The sequence below is a fragment of the Anomaloglossus baeobatrachus genome, chromosome 3 (genome assembly GCF_048569485.1).
Source record: "Anomaloglossus baeobatrachus isolate aAnoBae1 chromosome 3, aAnoBae1.hap1, whole genome shotgun sequence".
Classification (NCBI taxonomy): Eukaryota; Metazoa; Chordata; class Amphibia; order Anura; family Aromobatidae; genus Anomaloglossus; species Anomaloglossus baeobatrachus.
Window position 1 is genome coordinate 654927623 of NC_134355.1, and position 23494 is coordinate 654951116.

A 23494-nucleotide genomic window follows, 5' to 3' on the forward strand; every position below is an offset into this window, starting at 1 on the left:
ACAGACGTCACACATCAGACACGTCACAGAAGCACAGTGCACATATCACACATCAGACACATCACACAAGCACAGTGCACATGTCGCGGGCGGAGGAGGGGACGCCGCACTCTCCCACTGCTCGGGTCCGGCTGCCGCTGCTGCTGCGGCCTCTGCTGCTCGGTGGCTCGAGCGATGGGCCGGATCCCGGGGACTCGAGCGGCGCTCCTCGCCCGTGAGTGAAAAGGGGATTGGTTTTGGGGATTTATTGTCCGTGACGCCACCCACGGTTGTGGTGATTGTATGGACACCACCGCTGCTCTGTATGGGGATCCCGGGAGCGGTGACAGGGAGCAGCAGAGTTGTTAGTTCTCCCCTCCGTGGGTAGGGGTGGGTTGTCCCTGGGCCCAGTGATGGGGTGGAGGATGAGGGATGGCAGGCCAGGTGCGGGGCCTGGTGAGGTGCAGGGTCGCGGGGGCAGCGCTGTGCCTCACGGCACGGTGGTACTCACTCAGCCTGAGACGGTGACACAGTTCTCGGTAAAACACACGGCTGGAAAGACGGTTCACACGGACGGCTGCTGTTGCTTTTCCCCGGTAGTTAACGGTGACTGTCTCTTTCCCTGCACCTTGTGTAATGTTGGTAGCGATGGGTTCCCACCGGTTACCCGCTCCCCGACTTGGATATGGGCCGGAGGCGCCCCTCTTTGCCCGCAGGCGCTGGCCCTGAGAAACTGGTGCCTTGGCGGTGGCGGTGTCTCTCTCATACGGTTGGACGGTTGCCTTCAATCGGGACTTAGTTGTTTGGAGACCCGGAGGTCCGCTTCACTGACGGATTTGGCAAATTCACGGCGACTCCTAGCCTTGCCGGGATCTGAAAGGCCCCTGCCAATGGTGCTGGCTTCTCCTTGTGTACCGGTCCGGTACCGCCGGGCCACCACCCGTCCACGGTCCTTACGGCACCTCCGATAGGCCACTCCTGCAGACGGTCACCGCTGTCTGCTAACCTTGCTGTTTCTGTCCGGGGCACACACTCGGACCAACTTCAGGCTGCTCTGTTACTACTTTCCTAGCTTCACTCCCACTCCTCTCACTTGCTCCTCTACCACTCAACTCCAACTTCCAAAACTCATCTGCCTGGTTTTCCCGCCTCCAGGACTGTGAACTCCTCGGTGGGCGGAGCCAACCGCCTGGCTCCAACCCCTGGTGTGGATATCAGCCCCTGGAGGAAGGCAACAAGGATTTCTGGTCTAGCTTAGGTGTACCTAACCGGGGTGTAGGGTGTGGTGATGTCATTACCTGTGACCCCTGGCTTGCCCAGGGCGTCACATTCCCCCTTAGCAAAATGCAGACCGTCCGTGGGCTGCCCGTCCAACACCGGTTTTATTTTTCTGAAAAAGATAAGAAAACAATACAAGTAGAAGAACATCATCCCACAATGGGAGGCACTTTTCTTCAACGTTGCAAACGGTATTAAACGGTTACGGCTTCCGCTCTCACCCACCCAAGTAACCTGGCCCTGATGCTGCCCCTAAGAAAACAGGCAGCACCCCTTGACCCCAGTCCAGCACCAAGTTACCCGAGCGGGATCTGTCCTCTCCAGGGGACCCACGTCCATGGGGAGCCCCTGGAACCCCCAGAGGGTAGCCACCGGTTCTGGTGGTGGCTGGGCCCCAGCCTGCTCCACTGCGGGTCCTCCCTCCAATCTGCCTCTCCGGAGGCGGTAACGGTGGAGCCATAACAACAACAACATTATTTACAAGCCATTAACGTTTGTGGTTGCCCTGCAAGTTCACGGGCCTGTCCGTAAGGAGTCCCTTACGCAACCTTAAATGGTCCCCACGGGGACAACGGTGCCGGTAACGACCGGTTCAATCAAGCAGACAATCAGGTTAACTTCGGTTAATCATTTTCATTTTTCAAAAACTTGCAAACTTTAAACACACACTGGTGGTCCCAACGGGGACAACTTGCAGCGGTGGACCGCTGCCTTTTGCGGCTCAACAGTCCATTCTCACTCGGGGGCCTCTAGTGCCACCTTCGCATGGTGCACCGCTGTGGACCCCGATGGTAGCTCGCTGTGGGTGATCTTCCTCCATACACATGTGGGCATGCACATCCGCTCTACTCCCCTCTCGGGCATCGATCTCCCCGCGCAGCTGCCGTTGCCGCCGCTCCCAGTCTGGAGCACTTTCTGCTTGCTCCTGTTCGGCCCGTGCGGGGAACGGACCTAGCCAGAGTCCCTCCGTGTCGTCTACGACCGGCACCTTCAGTAATGAGGGACCCCGCTGTGATGTGGCCTGCTCTGCCGCTTGGCAGCTACATCCCCCCCGGGCCTCAGCCAAGGCCCGGTGCCTGGGAGCGGTCAACATGACTTGCGGTGTTGGCGTTTGATCGAGGATCGCCTCCGCTGCGGCCGGGCGGACTGCCGGGGCCGTCATCATCTCCGTCGCGGCTGGGATGGAAGCTGGGACGGGTGCCAGGGCGGTGGTAAAGGTAAGGCCCGGGGCCGCAGGTCTGGGCCCTCTCCCACAGATGCTGCGGGCTCCACTACCGGTGGCAGGGGTAACGGGTTGGTCGGGGCGTTGGCCGCAGGCATGGGCAGTGAGGGAGGTAGTGTGGTGGACGGCAGCAGGCCGGGCCCCTCAGCCGTATCGACCGATCCCTCGGGGACATAGGGGCGTGGATCGCTTACCCGCTCCTCTGAGACCACCTCCACTTCGGATGCCCAAACGGTTGCGGCCAGGCCCTTCATCTCCGACGTCCACTTCGCCAGCATGAAGTGGACTTGGGCCTGGAGCTTCTGGCACATCTTGCTTCTGGATCCAGGAACGTGTTTCAGCAGAGTCCTGGCGTCACTGCACGCTACAGCGCTAGTTACATGCGGCTGCGACCGCCGCTCCTCCAGCAGCTCCGTCGGGCGCAGACATCTTGTTTTCGTCCCCCTTAGCCTTTTCCGGCTCCTCCTCTATCGAGGCGGGGGTTTGGCCTTCGCACCTCCACTACTCGAGGAGACGCTCGAGCGGGAACTTTTCGCGCCAAAGATGGCGGCTTCTGAAATTTTTCGGCCGGACACCTCCGGCGGTAACAAGGCGCACCTCTACCCAACGGCAGAGCGGTAAGATCCTGTTCGTGACGCCAAGTTGGCGCGGGCGGAGGAGGGGACGCCGCGCTCTCCCACTGCTCGGGTCCGGCTGCCGCTGCTGCTGCGGCCTCTGCTGCTCGGTGGCTCGAGCGATGGGCCGGATCCCGGGGACTCGAGCGGCGCTCCTCGCCCGTGAGTGAAAAGGGGATTGGTTTTGGGGATTTATTGTCCGTGACGCCACCCACGGTTGTGGTGATTGTATGGACACCACCGCTGCTCTGTATGGGGATCCCGGGAGCGGTGACAGGGAGCAGCAGAGTTGTTAGTTCTCCCCTCCGTGGGTAGGGGTGGGTTGTCCCGGGGCCCAGTGATGGGGTGGAGGATGAGGGATGGCAGGCCAGGTGCGGGGCCTGGTGAGGTGCAGGGTCGCGGGGGCAGCGCTGTGCCTCACGGCACGGTGGTACTCACTCAGCCTGAGACGGTGACACAGTTCTCGGTAAAACACACGGCTGGAAAGACGGTTCACACGGACGGCTGCTGTTGCTTTTCCCCGGTAGTTAACGGTGACTGTCTCTTTCCCTGCACCTTGTGTAATGTTGGTAGCGATGGGTTCCCACCGGTTACCCGCTCCCCGACTTGGATATGGGGATAGGAGCCTCTCTTTGCCCGCAGGCGCTGGCCCTGAGAAACTGGTGCCTTGGCGGTGGCGGTGTCTCTCTCATACGGTTGGACGGTTGTCTTCAATCAGGACTTAGTTGTTTGGAGACCCGGAGGTCCCCTTCACTGACGGATTTGGCAAATTCACGGCGACTCCTAGCCTTGCCGGGATCCGAAAGGCCCCTGCCAATGGTGCTGGCTTCTCCTTGTATACCGGTCCGGTACCGCCGGGCCACCACCTGTCCACGGTCTTTACGGCACCTCCGATAGGCCACTCCTGCAGACGGTCACCGCCGTCTGCTAACCTTGCTGTTTCTGTCCGGGGCACACACCTGGACCAACTTCAGGCTGCTCTGTTACTACTTTCCTAGCTTCACTCCCACTCCTCTCACTTGCTCCTCTACCACTCAACTCCAACTTCCAAAACTCATCTGCCTGGTTTTCCCGCCTCCAGGACTGTGAACTCCTCGGTGGGCGGAGCCAACTGCCTGGCTCCACCCCCTGGTGTGGACATCAGCCCCTGGAGGAAGGCAACAAGGATTTCTGGTCTAGCTTAGGTGTACCTAACCGGGGTGTAGGGTGTGGTGATGTCATTACCTGTGACCCCTGGCTTGCCCAGGGCGTCACACACACATCACACATCAGACATGTCACACAAGCACAACACAGACATCACACAAGTACAGAGCATGTATCAGACAAAAACACATCACACAAGCACAGTGCACACATCAGACACATCACACATGCACAGCACAGTCAACACACAAGCACAGCACAAACATCACACAAGCACAGCACAGACAACACACAAGCACAGTGCACACATCACACATGCACAGCTAGTCACAACAACATAGAGCACACAAGTCAAGCACATGTCACACAAGCATAGTGCACACATCAGACACGAATGTCACTGGAACACAGTACATACATTAGACATGCACATGTCACTGGAGCACAGCTCATACATCAAACAAGCACAAATCACTGGAGCACAGGACATAAATTAGACAATAAGGTACAGTGGGCACATCAGACAAATGCACAATAAAAAGTATAGTGCACACATCAGACTAGTGCATGTTAGAAAAAAGTAAATCCTGCATGTGGAAAGCTCCACTAAGACAATTATGAGAACTATTAAAGGGGTTATCCACTACTCGGGCAATCCCTTCTCAATTCCTGTTGCACCCCGAGCAAAATAATAACACACATACTCACGTCTAGGGCCGGCACCATTCCAGGGGTGTCGGCACTGGCTCTCCCAATGCTCATATGATATTATGTCCTATGTTCCTACAGATGTCTGATTAGTCTCAAGGAGGAGACAGTGAAGCTACCACTGTTTGGTCGCAGTTATTGTGTGACATAAAAATGTCACATGAGCCCCGGGAGAGCAAGTGCCAAGACCACTGAAACAGTGCCAGCACTGGAGGTTACGGTCTTGTTCTTTTACTGGGGAGTAACAATGATAGAAAAGAGTTTGTCCAAGTAATTTACAAACCCGCTAACTTCCTGAGTCCATATGCTACCTAATGCACTGATGAAGCCCAGGTACCGAATTTACAATTGCGGAAATGTTGTAGTGCTCACGAACCCAATAATATTCATGTTTCATTATTTTCAGGTAAGAAAAGCAGTAAGAAGCAGCATTTCCACATCCTACTGGAGCACACTCCGGACTAAAGTACAGGTAAGTCAATAGTAACACAAGGGCAGAGCTGCTTAAAGAGGTTTTATCATTATGTGACGCCCTGGTGTGACACCCTGGCCTATCAGGTCATCACAAGGGTGCCGTGCAATCTGCCCTTCTGCATGGTACCCGCTCCTCCTTGGTTACAGGTCCTGTCAATTTGGTGTTGCTACCAACAGGTGTACATAAATCCTGAGGAACACTCTGCACCACATCCACCAACCACCCATTCGGCAGCCTGAGGGGAATAGGGCCACCCAGATGGGGGGATGCAAGAGGGAGGGCAGAGATGTCAGTAGTTGAGTTGAGTAGAGTTGAGCAGTGAGACAGCGGTGACAGTGCAGGTCACGCTGTGGAGCTGGGCTCCTGTACCTGTCCCAGGTGCCACACGTTGGCCTGGCCAGAAGGAGCTGGAACCCCGGTCGCAGGGGGTAGTGACAGGGGGTACGGTGCTGCTACAGAGAGCAGGCCGGCTGCCTTGTTCTACAACCGGGCAGGGGCCAGGGCACGATGGGTTTCGCGGACCCTAGGCTGGGAAGTAGCTTCACGCAGCCCAGTAATTCACCCGACGGGAACGGAGTCTTCAGGAACCATTCCCCACCCGCTCCAGAATCGGGGTACTAGCGCAACAAGGGGGATAGGACTTCCCAAAATCGTCCAGAAAATCCCAAGCGTGAACCCTGAGAGCAGGCTTACCTTGCTAGCCACGCAGGTGAGCGGGACCCGAGTAGTCTTAGGCGAAAGGTATCCACCAACTTACACACAGTGCCAAGGGACAAGGCTTCAGACCAACCAGCAACACAAAAGGGGCACAGACCCAGCGTGCTCAACAAAGAGAAACACAACATTCAAGAGTTTTGTTTACCTGGTGTCAGCATCAGTGAGTTTGGACTGTGTGAGTACCCGACATCCCTTCACCCCAGACGGGTTTCTCACTCCATCCCATCACTGGGCCCCGGGACACCAGTCCACTATCCATGGAGGGGTTAAACATCCTGCTGCTTCAACATCGTCACCGGGCTCCCCAACAGCAGCGGTGGTCTCTCACATTACCACACACCGTGGGTGGCGTCACGAAGATTATCCCATTCACCACCCAAAACACATGACGCATCTATAAGGGATAAGCAGGTTACCATACAAAGCACCCAACCATATCTACCTAAAATAAAGACTCGAACCACGACTTTATTGCAGGAATGGCCACAGTTTTATTTACCGTATATATGTATACCAAAACTCGTGGCTCAACATGCCACTCAATTGTTACTTAAACCTTATACATATATACCCGTATAACCATACACACCGATAGATCCGTCCGAGAGGCCAACCATCCTTCATAACCCCCCGGCCGTAACCTCCAAACCGGCCCAGAGGACCACCTCGGCCGTAACCACCCGGCCCAAAGGTGAGGGGTAACAACGTTCCATCGTTAATTACCCCTTCCCAGAACCTGCGGGACCTCCGCCCACAAGTTCCCATCCAATCCGAAGCCACTCCCCTTGAGCGACTTCGTACCAACCAACCAACTGTCGGTACTCCCAACCTCTCAGACGGACCTATCCCCCCGCTGTGACAAAACAACTTGGCAAATCAATCTTATATTCTCCAGTCTTTCCTTTTTTTTTTTTTTTTATTTTTTACACAATGTTTTCCTCTTTTTCCTTTTTTCTTTTTTTTTTTTTTTTTTTTTGTTTGTTTTTATATACATAACATCAGGGCGGGCGGGTGGGACACAACTTTCCAGCGACGAAAGGGGAGGTAATCAGTCCACCCCCCTCTCTTATACCTCCCACAACCCCCCACCCCTTCCCTGCTCCCCTCCAATCCCCCTACATCTTCCTTCCACCAATCCAATAGCCCTAACTATCCCCTATCCCAGTTCAACCAATTAACCCCTTCCTAACCTTGCACCCTCACGATGGTCATGGGGTCCATTCACCCCTATGGGGCTCACTGCCCTTCTTGACGCATCTATAAGGGATAAGCAGGTTACCATACAAAGCACCCAACCATATCTACCTAAAATAAAGACTCGAACCACGACTTTATTGCAGGAATGGCCACAGTTTTATTTACCGTATATATGTATACCAAAACTCGTGGCTCAACATGCCACTCAATTGTTACTTAAACCTTATACATATATACCCGTATAACCATACACACCGATAGATCCGTCCGAGAGGCCAACCATCCTTCATAACCCCCCGGCCGTAACCTCCAAACCGGCCCAGAGGACCACCTCGGCCGTAACCACCCGGCCCAAAGGTGAGGGGTAACAACGTTCCATCGTTAATTACCCCTTCCCAGAACCTGCGGGACCTCCGCCCACAAGTTCCCATCCAATCCGAAGCCACTCCCCTTGAGCGACTTCGTACCAACCAACCAACTGTCGGTACTCCCAACCTCTCAGACGGACCTATCCCCCCGCCACAGACCGGCCAAGTGACCCCCTTACTTGGCCCGGGCCCCCCACACCCCCAGCGCTTGCTCCAGGCCATCCCTCAAACCCAACATCCATAAATCGAGACCCACCTCGGTCAGATGAACCCCATCTCTCCTCAGATACTGTTCCGTGTCCTCCTCCAATTCTCGATGCCGCACCACCAACCCACCATTTCTCGCCACAAACCTTCCAATTGCCCGGTTCAGCTTGCTCCGAGCCCTATTGATACGGTCCACCGACCTGCCAAAACGCCACTGCGTCCGAGCTATAATGTCCGACCAAACAATGACTATGCCCGGGAACGCCCTCCACAAATGTAACAGGTCCAGCTTTATGTCCCTTTTCAATTCCCTCGCCGACCTTACTCCCAGATCGTTCCCACCCACGTGCAAAATTAACACATCAGGGTCACGATCCATACGGCTAAAGTAAGCCACCTCTGGGCGCACTCTACCCCAGGTCATGCCCCGAATTCCGAGCCACTTAACTCGGGCTTCCGACACCGACACTCCGAGCTGCCGACCGTCACGACGCACATCCGCTCGCAACGCTCCCCAATACACGTAGGAGTGCCCGAGGATCCACACAAGGCATGGACCTACAAAATATAAAGAACCACGAATAAAAACAGCAACAACCAAGTAAATTGTCACATAACCGCATCAACGCAAACCAGGAATCCCCCACTCCTGCAACATCACCTGACCAAGTGAGGCCTAATGTACAAGCGAAACCTGGAAGACTCCCACCTCCCAATCCGCCGGATACAATCCTCATTCAAACCCCACCTGGCGGCTTCCGTTGCCGCCCCAATCCGGAAGGAGTGAGACCCGTACTCACTGGGCTCCTCCCCCACCCGTGCTAAAGCCGTCTTCAGCACCGCAATGAATTGGTAACGCGACAAGGCCAATCCGTCCGCATGCCGCAGGAAAACGCCAGGGTAACCTCCGCGCACCTTTAAGAACTCCGAAACCTGTACCACCGGACACAGTTGGTGCCCCGGTAACGCAAACAACACCACTAAGCGCCCCCGTCCCCTCTGATCCGTCTTCGAAAAACGAAGCCGACATTCCACTCTATCCTCCCCCAGCATTACATCCTCCATCATCAAACCACCCATCGCTTGCTTGGACGGGCTAACCAACTCCCCAATGCGAAAAGCACCAAAAAACGCCAATACAAAAGCTACCGAAAACAACACTCGCTCAAAAGGAGACGAACACAATTCCCCCAAACATCCCACTAAACGCCCCAACAATGGCAATGACACCGGCCGCCTCATGTCACGCGACTGGGCCCCTTTCCGAAAACCCTTCATTGCCTGCCGCACCAGAAAATCCTTAGTCGCGTCCCGAACCCCTTGCATCTGAAATAAGAAGGCCAACGCCGCCAACTTGCCACCAATCACCGAAATGGACCGACCTGCCGAAAAATCCCCACTAATGAACACCAGGACCCCCAACACCCGGCCCTTGTAACCCGACTCCATAAAATCTCCCCTTTCCAACTCCGCCCATTCCTTCCACACCGCCTGATATCGGCACCAAGTAGCCTCAGCCACCGATCTCCTAATCCCCTCAAATGCTACACCGATGCCAGGTCCCACAGCCATTCCGGACAAGGTTCTCCATCCGCGTCCGCTCCCGGCACCAGCTTCCTGAACCTGCAAAACTGAAATCGTGATAGCGCGTCAGCCACCTCATTTCGAATCCCCGGCACGTGCCGGGCCACCACACAAATGTTCAACTCCAAACACCTCAACACCAAGTGCCTCAAATACCCCACAACCGGCGGGGATTTTGCCGACAGCGCATTAATGGAATGCACCACCGCCATGTTGTCACAATGCATGCAAACCCTTCTTCCTGAAAAAACGGGGCCCCATAACTCCACTGCTACAATGATGGGAAACAATTCCAGCAGAGCCAAATTCCTCACCAGACCTGCCTCCACCCAAAGCCGTGGCCACTTTCCAACACACCAGTGCGTCTGAAAAATTGCCCCAAAACCGGTCGCTCCAGCCGCATCCGTGTACAACTCCAACTGGCTATTGGACAAAGCCTCGCTCATCCAAAGGGTCCGACCGTTGTACCGGTCCAAGAACCTCTCCCAAACCAACAAATCCCCTTTCATCACTTTGGTCACTCTGACAAAGTGATTTGGAGCTTTCACCCCCGCGGTTGCACTTGCCAGCCTCCTATTAAAGATCCGCCCCATCGGCATAATGCGACAAGCGAAATTCAATTTTCCAAGCACTGACTGCAAATCCCGCAACCGCACCTTCTTGGCCTGATACAAAACCCGCACCGACGCCTTCAAATCCAGAAGCTTCCCCTCCGGCAATCGGCATTCCATTGCCAGTGTATCAATTTCAATCCCTAAGAAACATAGGGCCGTCGCCGGCCCTTCTGTTTTTTCCTTCGCCAACGGAATACCTAGGCTCCGCGCGATCCGCTCTAACGTGAACAACAACAAGGAGCAGACCGAAGAGCCCGCCGGACCCACGCAAAAGAAGTCATCCAGATAGTGAATCACAGAATGGACTCCTGCCACATCTTTGACTACCCATTCCACAAAAGTACTAAATGCCTCAAAATGAGCACACGAAATGGAACAGCCCATCGGCAGGCAGCGATCAACATAGTATTCACCATCCCACATGCACCCTAAGAGATGAAGGCTCTCTGGATGCACCGGGAGTAAACGAAAAGCTGCTTCCACATCCGCCTTTGCCATCAGGGCCCCCCGCCCGGCAACCCTTACCAGCTCCAAAGCCTTATCAAAAGATACATAAGAAACTGCCGACAACTCTGGCGATATCCCATCATTCACCGACAATCCCGCCGGATAAGATAAATGATGAATGAGCCGAAATTTGTTCGGCTCCTTCTTAGGCACCACCCCAAGGGGGGAAATCCTTAAATTGGAGAATGGCGGGTCCTGGAATGGACCCGCCATCCTCCCCAATTCCACCTCCTTTTGCAGCTTTTCCTTCACCACCGCCGGATGTTCTTTTGCGGACCTCAAATTCCCCGGGCGAAACACCGGCGCCTCAGATTCAAACGGAATCCGAAAACCTTCCGTAAAACCCCTTGCCAACAACTCCGCCGCCCTAACATCCGGATACCTATTTAAATAGGGAAGCATCGCCTCTACTCTCACTGGCGTCCTCCCTCTTTCCAGACCCCTCCCCCGCCTTTCCTTTTCCTTTTTTGAAGCACCTGGCCAATGGGTGGGACCCTCCACATCCGGAACACTCGTGTTTAAACCGACACGAGGCCCCAAACTTACACTGTCCCTCGTTATACTGCCAGCAAGCCCCCTTTTTCTGTCCAGCCGAGGACCCGCCGCTCGCACCCGGGCTCCCGGCACCCCCTCGAAAGGGCTGAGCCGGAGCCGTCATTAACCGCATCCACAAAGAAATATCCTTGTGGCCCCACTGGACACCCTGCCGCAGAGCCTTCCGTTGCCGGAACTGCTCATCATATCTTAGCCACCCTAACCCGCCATACACTCTATACGCCTCCCCAATCGCGTCCATATAACCAAATAGGGCGGAACAATGCTCCGGCTCCTTTTCCCCGATCACGCTGGCTAAGATCGCAAAGGCCTGTAGCCAGTTAGTGAACGTCCTCGGGATCAATCTATACCTTCGTTTTTCCTCATCCTCTTTCTCCTTTTTTGTATCACTGGGTTTCACCTTATCCAAATTAAACTTCTCCAAGGGAAGCAAGGAAAAAATTTCCACATACTCCCCCTTCCAAATCTTTTCCCTCACCTCCTTCTTCAAGTGAACCCCTAACTGCCCTTCAAAACACACGTAAATTTCACTCCGTGCCCTATCATCCAACCGCACAACCTCATCCTCCTTTTCTTTTTCCTTTTCCGCCTCCTTGCTCGCACCCACGTCAGCCGTCCCACTGGCCGCCGTTCCCGCACCCACCGCCGAGGCAGGGTCCCGCACCGACACCCCGCTCACCGCCGCCTCAGTCTGCACCACCTCCGTGGGGCCCACCCATGCCCCCACCGGAGCCCCCGGCCCGGTCCGACTAACCCGCTCCGCCGACAACCCCTGTAACGCCCCCAAAAGTTGCCCCCAAAACTCCGGGCCCGGGAAACCAGCCTGCCCGACCACACTCGCCCCTTGAGCCACACTGCCCGCGACGGAACCCCCGCCCCCACTACACACAGCATTAAACATGTCAGTCGTCTGCTCACCAGGCTGCCGTGGAACCGACGCCGGCACAGCCGTACCACGATCGTCCTGCCGCCGTTCTGCCCGACCTGCCGCTGCCGCCGCTCCATCGTCACTGCCGGAATCTGACGTGCTGCCGAAGTCTTCAGGGGGGACCAGCGAGGGGACAGCCTGCACCTGGCGGCCGTCAACCCCCACGGTCACCGCACCCTGCTCCTCCGGGCGCCTCCTGCTCGACCTTTTTCGTTTCTCACGCCGTGGCGCCCTGCCGCCGTCCTTCCTCGCTGTCTCCATGGGCGCCTGCTGCGCTGCTGTGGTTGCCGCCGTCCTCAGTGGGCTCCCTCCCTGCCGACTGCAGGAAGGCCGTGCTGCATCTGACCGTCGCTGGGAACCCCCCCCAGCCCGATCCTTGCTGGCGGGGACCGTGACTGTGGACCTCATCCGTGCCTCCGGGCCACCGTACCCCTCCTCCAAGCTCCTCACGTCGCCGCTCCCCACATCACCCATCCGCCGACCTGTCGCTCTCCCCTGCCGTCTGCAGGGAGTCTCCGTCCGTGATACACCTCGACGAGCGCCACCCCCAGCCGGCACTTCACTGGGGGCTGCTGTGATCGCTGGTCCGGTCCTGGACTGTGCTGGCCGCGGACCGGAAGTGGGCCCCGCCGAGGCTCCGCCCACCCCCGACCCGCGGGATCTCCGTCGAGGATTCCTCCCGGCGGCCGGCAGCTCCCCCTGGTCAGATGGAGGGCTCCGCTGTCCCGGAGGGTCCCCGTAGGGGCTCCTAGATCTCTCTCTCCCCCTCCCACTGGGGGAGTAGCGCTCCGGCGGTCGCGCCCGCCGAGCACGTAGCTGCGGTCCGGGCGCAGGAGTAGCAGGCTGTACCGCTCCAGCTCCACAGACCGCCACCAGCTGCTGCCGCAGAACTTCCACGCCAAGGACCTCGGAGGCCCCCCGCACCATCTCTGACAGGGCATGAAGGTCAGTCATAGCAGCAGGCAGCACGTCCTGGGGCCACAACTTTCCAGCGACGAAAGGGGAGGTAATCAGTCCACCCCCCTCTCTTATACCTCCCACAACCCCCCACCCCTTCCCTGCTCCCCTCCAATCCCCCTACATCTTCCTTCCACCAATCCAATAGCCCTAACTATCCCCTATCCCAGTTCAACCAATTAACCCCTTCCTAACCTTGCACCCTCACGATGGTCATGGGGTCCATTCACCCCTATGGGGCTCACTGCCCTTCTTTTCCTCCTTTTTATTTCCGAAGTAGCTGCGCGACCCCGCCTCGGATCTGGAGACCCCTCGAGCCACTGCGGATCCGGGTCCGAGCAGCCCGTCAGCTGTCGCGGGGGCAGCACACTGGCCTATCAGGTCGTCACAGGGTATTTTGCAATCTGCCCATCTGCATGAAATCCACCTCCTCCTTGGTTACGGGTCCCTGACCTTTTAGTGTTGCTAAGAACAAGCTAATCAAAACCCTAGGAACACGCTGAACTACACCCACCAGACACACCAGTGGACAGCCTGAAGGGAATAGGGCTGGCCACTTTGGGGGTTGGTTAAGGGGAGGTCAGGAGTGTTAGGAGACAGTGAGTTGAGTGGTGACTCTCGAGAGGAGAGGTCAGGAGACGGGCTCCTCGTTTACTAGGTGGCAGATGTTGGTCTGGGCCTGGTAGGAGCTGGACCCCGGTCGCAGGGGATCGTGACAAGGGGCACGGACTGTTGAGGAGGACAGCCGGCGGCCTTGTGCCATCACTGGGCAGGGGACAGGGCACGACGGGGTACGTGGACCCCAGGCCAGGAAGTAGCTTCAGGCGTCCTGGTAATTCCCCCAACTAGGACGGAGCCTTCAAGATCCGTTCTCCACCTGCTCCAAAATCGGGGTACTAGTGCAACTAGGGGGATAGGACTTTCCCACTGCATAGTCCAGAAAATCCCAAGCGTGAACCCTAAGAGCAAGCTCACTCCGTTAGCCATATGGGTGAGCGGGACCCGTTTAGTTCTAAGCTGAAAGGGACAAATTACAGAAAAAGGTTCCAAGGTCAAGGTCACAGGCTAACAAGCAACACCAATGGGCACGGGATCTAGGCGTGCTCCCTCCCTGCTGCAGTGGCATCAAGAACTTTGGTTTACCACGGTTTTCAGCATCAGCGTTATTGGACTGAGTGAGTACGCAATTAACCCTTACCGACCCGACGGCACCTTCCCGACACCATCACCGAGTCCCAGGGCATTCCCCCTACCCATGGAGGGGTTAAACACCTGGCTGCCCACACCATCGCCACTGGGTACTCCCAGCCGCAGCGGTGGTACTTTACCCTTACCACACACCATGGGTGGTGTCACGAACTTTCCACACTGTCCCCTGTATATAGCCCCCCTTTTTTGAGTGGCCGCACGACCCCCGGGTCCGGACATCCCTCGAGCCACATTGGATCCGGATCTGAGCAGCCCGGCTGCTGACGCGGGGGCGGCACAATTACCTGATCAGTATGAGATCAGTCGTCAACTCTTAGGTCATGGGCAATCTCTTTAATTAATAAGGGGTTAAAGGCATTGTTTTGTAAGGGGGGTGCAGGGCTCAGCCCACCCCAGACCTGCAAACCAGCAATGTACTGTATGTTGTTTTGGTATAGTGTGTATTATTGGTAAACGGCCACTAGGTGGTTAGTGTGTAAGCTACTTCCCTGGTACTCCTGGGCTGGAGGGAGCTAGTGAAGGGGAGGGGCTTAGTTTGAAAAACAGCGGTTAGGAAGTCAGTTAGTGTGACAACAGTCCCTGAGGGAGAGGAGCAGACTGCGTCTGTGAGAGGAGAGTCCCTGAGGGAGAGGAGCTGACTTGGTCTGTGAGAGGAGTGTCCCTGAGGGAGAGGAGCAGACTGCGTCTGTGAGAGGAGAGTCCCTGAGGGAGAGGAGCAGACTGCGTCTGTGAGAGGAGTGTCCCTGAGGGAGAGGAGCAGACTGCGTCTGTGAGAGGAGAGTCCCTGAGGGAGAGGAGCAGACTGCGTCTGTGAGAGGAGTGTCCCTGAGGGAGAGGTGCAGACTGCGTCTGTGAGAGGAGAGTCCCTGAGGGAGAGGAGCAGACTGCGTCTGTGAGAGGAGGGTCCCTGAGGGAGATGAGCAGACTGCGTCTGTGAGAGCAGAGTTCCTGAGGGAGAGGAACAGCCTGCATCTGTGAGAGCAGAGTTACTGAGGGAGAAGAGCAGACTGCGTCTGTGAGAGGAGAGTCCCTGAGGGAGAGGAGCAGACTGCGTCTGTGAGAGGAGAGTCCCTGAGGGAGAGGAGCTGACTTGGTCTGTGAGAGGAGTGTCCCTGAGAGAGAGGAGCAGACTGCTTCTGTGAGAGGAGAGTCCCTGAGGGAGAGGAGCAGACTGCATCTGTGAGAGGAGAGTCCCTGAGGGAGAGGAGCAGACTGCATCTATGAGAGGAGGGTCCCTGAGGGAGAGGAGCAGACTGCGTCTGTGAGAGCAGAGTTCCTGAGGGAGAGGAACAGACTGCATCTGTGAGAGCAGAGTCCCTGAGGGAGAGGAGCAGACTGCGTCTGTTAGAGCAGAGTCCCTGAGGGAGAGGAGCAGACTGCGTCTGTGAGAGCAGAGTTCCTGAGGGAGAGGAGCAGACTGCGTCTGTGAGAGGAGAGTCCCTGAGGGAGAGGAGCAGACTGCGTCTGTGAGAGGAGAGTCCCTGAGGGAGAGGAGCAGACTGCGTCTGTGAGAGGAGAGTCCCTGAGGGAGAGGAACAGACTGCATCTGTGAGAGCAGAGTCCCTGAGGGAGAGGAGCAGACTGCATCTGTGAGAGCAGAGTTCCTGAGGGAGAGGAGGAGACTGAGTCTGTGAGAGGAGTGTCCCTGAGGGAGAGGAGCAGACTGCGTCTGTGAGAGGAGATTCCCTAAGGGAGAGGAGGAGACTGCGTCTGTGAGAGGAGAGTTCCTGAGGGAGAGGAACAGACTGCGTCTGTGAGAGGAGAGTCCCTGAGGGAGAGAAGCAGACTGCGTCTGTGAGAGCAGAGTCCCTAAGGGACAGGAGCAGACTGCGTCTGTGAAAGCAGAGTTCCTGAGGGAGAGGAGCAGACTGCGTCTGTGAGAGGAGAGTCCCTGAGGGAAAGGAGCAGACTGCACCTGTGAGAGGCGTGGTGGAGAAAAACCCTAATAACTTAAATTTGCCGTGACCTTGTGGGTCGAATCCGGGTGCCGGACACACAGTGTGGCCCGGGTGGTGGCCATTCCCTGGCGGAGAGCTAACGAATCCCCTCAGTCAGCGAAAGGTCAGTGGGCTCGTGAGAGAGGAGTAGGTCCTGACTGACCGGAAAGACGGTGAGTCTGCCGTGGATAGTGAAGCTGAAGGGGAGGAAGAGGAGCTTAGGGACCCCAACCGGCTCAGGAACGGCAGAGCCATGCATGAATCATGACAGAAATCACCCCCAAAAATCAGCTGATCAATATGGTTATGTCTGCTGACATTTTTGATTATGCCATGGAAAACTCTGGACAGTCTTGCATTTATTTATATGGTAAAAATAATAAGTTATCACCTATCCTATAACTTCCTGAACGCTGGGTGCTGGGACCCTAGTTATGCTGAGAAACGGGGATCTGGAACTGGGGAACCAGGCACTGCAGTGCCCGATCTTGAATGGAGCCAAAATGTACTTACTCAATCTCCGCTTGGGACTAGAGATGAGCGAACCGGTCCCGGTTCGGCTCGAGGCGGTTCGCCGAACGGGGGGTCTGGCTCGAGTTCGGCTCGTCGAACGTTCGACGAACCGAACTAGAACCAATAGGCTATAATGGGAGGCAATCACAAACACATAAAAATGCATTATAAATGTACACAAACAGTTAATAAACATTGCCATAACACTTACCGGTCCTCGCGATCCCTTCTGCACTCTGTCTCCTGCCGCTATTCCATCCGATGATCGCTGAATCCTCCCGGTGACCTGCACTGCCAGCAGAGAAGCAGGACCTATCGTGACGTCAAAATAGCCATGTGACCAGTCACGTGGCTATTATCTCATTGGCTACAGACTGGTCACATGACTATGACACGTCATGTAGGACCTGCGAGTGCATCTCTCCGGTACACGGTGCACATATGTGTATCGCCGTGTACCGGCGACATGCTCTAGCACACGGTCGACTCCCCGTTCCGTTAGGGACCGGCTGACACAGCCGGTCATTAACGGAGATCACCGTTGCCATAGCAACGCAGTTAGCGGTGACGTCACCGCTAACCGCGGCTCCGGGAGCACCGTTGCTATGGTAACGCGTCTGTCAGCGTTACCGCTGTTACCGCTAGCAGCCAGCAGTGATCACTCACGGAGTGAAGGCTGCACGCTGCTTCCCGATTGTAGTGAGCATTGTAGTTAGGATGGAGGTTCCCCAGCCCCAAGTGATGCCCCTCACTACAATCGTCACTACTACTACACTAGAAAGAAAGAAGACAGAAGAGCAGGATCGTGGAGGGCTGACAGGGGTAATAAAGATGGAGTCTCTAATGTGTCTGTGTATTTATTTCTATTAAAGTATTTTTTCTCTGTGTGGTGTCTTTTTTTAACCCTTTATTGGAGATTCTTAATGGCCGGGTCAAACGTGCCTGACATTAAGAATCTCTGGCTTAATACTGGCTGGTAAAACAAAGCCAGTATTAACTCATGATTACCCAACAAGCCACCCGGCTCCAGGGCTGTTGGAAGAGTTGGATACAGCGCCAGATGATGGCGCTTCTATGAGAGCGCCATTTTCTGGGACGGCTGCGGACTGAAATCCGCAGCAGAGGCGCCCACAAACCTCGGGCTAACCTGTGCTGCGGATTCCAATCCCCAGCTGCCTAGTTGTACCCGGCTGGACACAAAAATAGGGCGAAGCCCACGTCATTTGTTTTTTAATTATTTCATGAAATAAGTGAAATAATTAAAAAAAACGGGCTTCCCTATATTTTTGGTTCCCAGCCGGGTACAAATAGGCAACTGGGGGTTGGAGGCAGCCCGTGGCTGCCAGCTGTACCTGGCTAGCATACAAAAATATGGCGAAGCCCACGTCATTTTTTTGGTGGGCAAAAAACTTCTGCATGCAGTCCTGGATGGAGTATGCTGAGCCTTGTAGTTCTGCAGCTGCTGTCTGCTCTTCTCCATACAGACAGACAGCAGCTGCAGAACTACAAGGCTCAGCATACTCCATCCAGGACTGTATGCAGAAGTTTTTTGCCCCCTGAAAAAATTATGTGGCTTCGCCATATTTTTGTATGCTAGCCAGGTACAGCAGGCAGGTACGGCTGCCCCCAACCCCCAGTTGCCTATTTGTACCCGGCTGGGAACCAAAAATAAAGGGAAGCCCTTTTTTTATTATTTCATGAATTTCATGAAATAATTAGAAAACAAATGACGTAGGCTTTGCCCCATTTTTGTGTCCAGCCAGGTACAACTAGGCAGCTGGGGATTGGAATCCGCAGCACAGGTTGGCCTGAGCTTTCTGGGCCCCACTGCTGCGATTTGCAGTCTGCAGCCGCCTCAGAAAATGGCATTTTCATAGAAGCGCCATCTTCTGGCGCTGTATCCAACTCTTCCAGCACCTGCCTGCTATACCTGGCTAGCATACAAAAATATGGCGAAGCTCACGTCCTTTTTTTGTAGCTTTTTGGCAAAAAAAAAAAAAAATGCTTCCCTGGATTTTCCATTGCCAGTGAAGGTAACACCAAGCAGTGGGGGTTAGCAGCCAGTAGCTGCTTGGATTACCCTTAGCTAGCAATACAAAAAATGCAGTGGGAGCTAACATATATTTTTTTTAATTATTTATTTAAATAACTAAAAATAAAATGGGCTTCCCTGTATTTTGATTGCTGGACATCACAGTGCTGTAAAAATAAATCTTTAAAAAAATGACGTAGCGCTCCGCGGTATTTTTGATTCTCAGCGCAGATAAAGCAGACAGCTATGGGTTGCCACCCCCATCTGCCTGCCGTTACCTTGGTTGGCAATCAAAATACAGGGAAGCCCATTAATTTTTTCTATTTAAAAAATAGTTAAAAAAAAAAAATTACGTTGGGTCCCCCCATTTTTGATAGCCAGCTAGGGTAAAGCAGACGGCTGTAGCCTGAAAACCACAGCTGGCAGCTTTACCGTGGTTGGGGATCCAATGTGGAGGTCCCCTCAGGCTCTTTTTTATAATTATTTTATAAATATTAATAATTACACAATAAAAGTAGGGGACCCCCCAAATTGGATCACCAGCCAAGGTAAAGCGGACAGCTGTGGTCTGGTATTCTCAGGGTGGGAAGGTCCATAGTTATTGGGCCTTCACAGCCTAAAAATAGCAGGCCGCAGGCACCCCAGACGTGGCGCATCCACTAGATGCGCCAATCCTGGCGCTTCACCCCAGCTCATCCCGTGCCCTGGTGCAGTGGCAAACGGGGTAATAAATCGGGTTGATACTAGCTGTAAAGTCACCTGAGATCAAGCCCAGCAGTTTGTGATGTCATGGCGTCTATTAGATACCCAACATCATAAACTGTCAGTACTAACAAAAACAAAAAATCGACAAAAGAAATTTATTTGAAAAAACAGTCCCCAAAACATTTCCTCTTTCACCAATTTATTGTAAGAAAAAAAATAAAGGGGTCCCACGACGACTCTGGACCGTCTAGAATATGGGGGGGAGACACTCAGGGAACGTATCCCCCATTTTCTAGGAGTGCGGACCCTTCATGTGAGGAGTGTGGGTGCAATGAATCTGCACTCACTCTCCCCGGGTCCACAGCAGCAGAGTCCATGTCGTAATGGTTGCTACCAAAGCTGCAATGCCCTGCTCATGAGGTAAGGGCATGCCTAATCAGGAGAACTACTGTAGAGGAAGCTCTGCTCACTGGTATATAGGTGCTCAGAGGTAATAATAGATAAAATTAGTGAGTAACCTCGGCACTCTATATCTCCCAGACTAAGTCAGTAAGTCACAATGGATAGTAATGCAAAATCACTCTTTATTGGTCCGTATTAAGAAAATTTTTTTTTCATAAGCATATATGTTTTTGTCCAAAACAAGTTACAAATGACGTTTCGGCCTGAGCCTTCGTCAGATTGGACTTATCTGCATGTAATCATGAAAAATGACAATAATCAGTATCACATAAGAGTGAGAGAACAATAACATAAACTCGAACAATGTAGAGGTACAATTGGGATGCAGCAAAAAAATTGCAACACAGCAAGAAATGAAACACATGATACAAATGTCATAATACAGTACAAGGACAATATAGTAATGACAAATATGGGGTCAGAGTAGACTTAGACAGCTCTGGTACGAAAGAGATGTCAATCATAAAGTAACATGTGCAGTAGGTGTAGAGCTACACTATGCATGGCAGAGCTAATGGGTAGACCGACCATAGAAAAAGTAGAGAAAAAGTGGAGAAAAAGTGGAGAATAAGTGGAACATAAGAGGAGAAAAAGTGGAGAAAAAGTGGAGAAAAAAGTGGAGAAAAAGTGGAGAAAAAGTGGAGAAAAAGTGGAGAAAAAGTGGAGATTAAGAGGAGAAAAAGTGGAGAAAAAAGTGGAGAAAAAAGTGGAGAAAAAGTGGAGCATAAGAGGAGAAAAAGTGGAGAAAAAGTGGAGAAAAAAGTGGAGAAAAAGTGGAGCATAAGAGGAGAAAAAGTGGAGATTAAGAGGAGAAAAAGTGGAGAAAAAGTGGAGAAAAAGTGGAGAAAAAGTGGAGCATAAGAGGAGAAAAAGTGGAGAAAAAAGTGAAGAAAAAGTGGAGAAAAAGTGGAGCATAAGAGGAGAAAAAGTGGAGAAAAAGTGGAGAAAAAGTGGAGAAAAAGTGGAGCATAAGAGGAGAAAAAGTGGAGAAAAAGTGGAGAAAAAGTGGAGAATAAGTGGAACATAAGAGGAGAAAAAGTGGAGAAAAAGTGGAGAAAAAGTGGAGAATAAGTGGAACATAAGAGGAGAAAAAGTGGAGAAAAAGTGGAGAAAAAAGTGGAGAAAAAGTGGAGAAAAAGTGGAGAAAAAGTGGAGAAAAAGTGGAGCATAAGAGGAGAAAAAGTGGAGAAAAAAGTGAAGAAAAAGTGGAGAAAAAGTGGAGCATAAGAGGAGAAAAAGTGGAGAAAAAGTGGAGAAAAAGTGGAGAAAAAGTGGAGCATAAGAGGAGAAAAAGTGGAGAAAAAGTGGAGAAAAAGTGGAGAATAAGTGGAACATAAGAGGAGAAAAAGTGGAGAAAAAGTGGAGAAAAAGTGGAGAATAAGTGGAACATAAGAGGAGAAAAAGTGGAGAAAAAGTGGAGAAAAAAGTGGAGAAAAAGTGGAGAAAAAGTGGAGAAAAAGTGGAGAAAAAGTGGAGATTAAGAGGAGAAAAAGTGGAGAAAAAAGTGGAGAAAAAGTGGAGCATAAGAGGAGAAAAAGTGGAGAAAAAGTGGACAAAAAAGTGGAGAAAAAGTGGAGAAAAAGTGGAGAAAAAGTGGAGATTAAGAGGAGAAAAAGTGGAGAAAAAGTGGACAAAAAAGTGGAGAAAAAGTGGAGAAAAAGTGGAGAAAAAGTGGAGATTAAGAGGAGAAAAAGTGGAGAAAAAAGTGGAGAAAAAAGTGGAGAAAAAGTGGAGCATAAGAGGAGAAAAAGTGGAGAAAAAGTGGAGAAAAAAGTGGAGAAAAAGTGGAGCATAAGAGGAGAAAAAGTGGAGAAAAAGTGGAGAAAAAAGTGGAGAAAAAGTGGAGCATAAGAGGAGAAAAAGTGGAGATTAAGAGGAGAAAAAGTGGAGAAAAAGTGGAGAAAAAGTGGAGAAAAAGTGGAGCATAAGAGGAGAAAAAGTGGAGAAAAAAGTGAAGAAAAAGTGGAGAAAAAGTGGAGCATAAGAGGAGAAAAAGTGGAGAAAAAGTGGAGAAAAAGTGGAGAAAAAGTGGAGAAAAAGTGGAGCATAAGAGGAGAAAAAGTGGAGAAAAAAGTGGAGAGAACGTGGAGAAAAAGTGGAGAAAAAGTGGAGCATAAGAGGAGAAAAAGTGGAGAAAAAGTGGAGAAAAAGTGGAGAAAAAGTGGAGCATAAGAGGAGAAAAAGTGGAGAAAAAGTGGAGAAAAAGTGGAGAAAAAGTGGAGCATAAGAGGAGAAAAAGTGGAGAAAAAAGTGGAGAAAACGTGGAGAAAAAGTGGAGAAAAAGTGGAGAAAAAGTGGAGCATAAGAGGAGAAAAAGTGGAGAAAAAGTGGAGAAAAAGTGGAGCATAAGAGGAGAAAAAGTGGAGAAAAAAGTGGAGAAAAAGTGGAGAAAAAGTGGAGAAAAAGTGGAGCATAAGTGGAGAAAAAGTGGAGAAAAAGTGGAGAAAAAGTGGAGAAAAAGTGGAGCATAAGAGGAGAAAAAGTGGAGAAAAAAGTGGAGAGAACGTGGAGAAAAAGTGGAGAAAAAGTGGAGCATAAGAGGAGAAAAAGTGGAGAAAAAGTGGAGAAAAAGTGGAGCATAAGAGGAGAAAAAGTGGAGAAAAAGTGGAGCATAAGTGGAGAAAAAGTGGAGAAAAAGTGGAGAAAAAGTGGAGAAAAAGTGGAGCATAAGAGGAGAAAAAGTGGAGAAAAAAGTGGAGAGAACGTGGAGAAAAAGTGGAGAAAAAGTGGAGCATAAGAGGAGAAAAAGTGGAGAAAAAGTGGAGAAAAAGTGGAGCATAAGAGGAGAAAAAGTGGAGAAAAAAGTGGAGAAAAAGTGGAGAAAAAGTGGAGAAAAAGTGGAGCATAAGAGGAGAAAAAGTGGAGATTAAGAGGAGAAAAAGTGGAGAAAAAGTGGAGAAAAAGTGGAGAAAAAGTGGAGAAAAAGTGGAGAAAAAAATGGAGAAAAAGTGGAGAAAAAGTGGAGAGAAAGTGGAGAAAAAAATGGAGAAAAAGTGGAACACCCTTTGGTACCTTTCATGTGGCACTAAGGGGTGCTTAGCTTTGTATTTAGCCAAAAAAATGAAAAAAAAATGACATAGGGTTCCCCCTAGTTTTGTAGCCAGCTAGGGTAAAGCAGACGGCTGCAGCCTGCAGACCACAGCTGGCAACCTCACCTTGGCTGGTAATCCAAAACTGAGGGCACCCCACGCTGTTATTTTAAATTAAATAAATAATTAAAAAAAAAAACACGTAGGGGTCCCCCAAAATTGGATCACCAGCCAAGGTAAAGCAGACAGCTGGGGCCTGATATTCTCAGACTAGGGAGGTCCATGGTTATTGGAATCTCCCCAGCCTAAAAATAGCAGGCCGCAGCCGCCCCAGAAGTGGCGCATCCATTAGATGCGCCAATCCTGGTGCTTCGCCCCAGCTCATCCCGCGCCCTGGTGCGGTGGCAAACGGGGTAATATTTGGGGTTAATACCAGATGTGTAATGTCACCTGGCATCAAGCCCTGGGGTTGGTGAGGTCAGGCGTCTATCAGATACCCGACATCACCAACCCAGTCAGTAATAAAAAAAAATAGACGACAAACACATTTT

The 23494-nt window shown here is 52.5% G+C and overlaps 1 protein-coding gene across 1 annotated transcript in view; it reads left to right on the forward strand.

Annotated features, from left to right (window-relative positions):
- The window catches only part of LOC142296986 (adhesion G protein-coupled receptor F5-like), a 154503-nt gene that overhangs the window by 106756 nt on the left and 24253 nt on the right, over positions 1 to 23494 (forward strand). Inside the window, 1 exon segment of the mRNA XM_075341173.1 lies at positions 5354 to 5419. Coding sequence (XP_075197288.1) covers positions 5354 to 5419 — 66 coding nt within the window.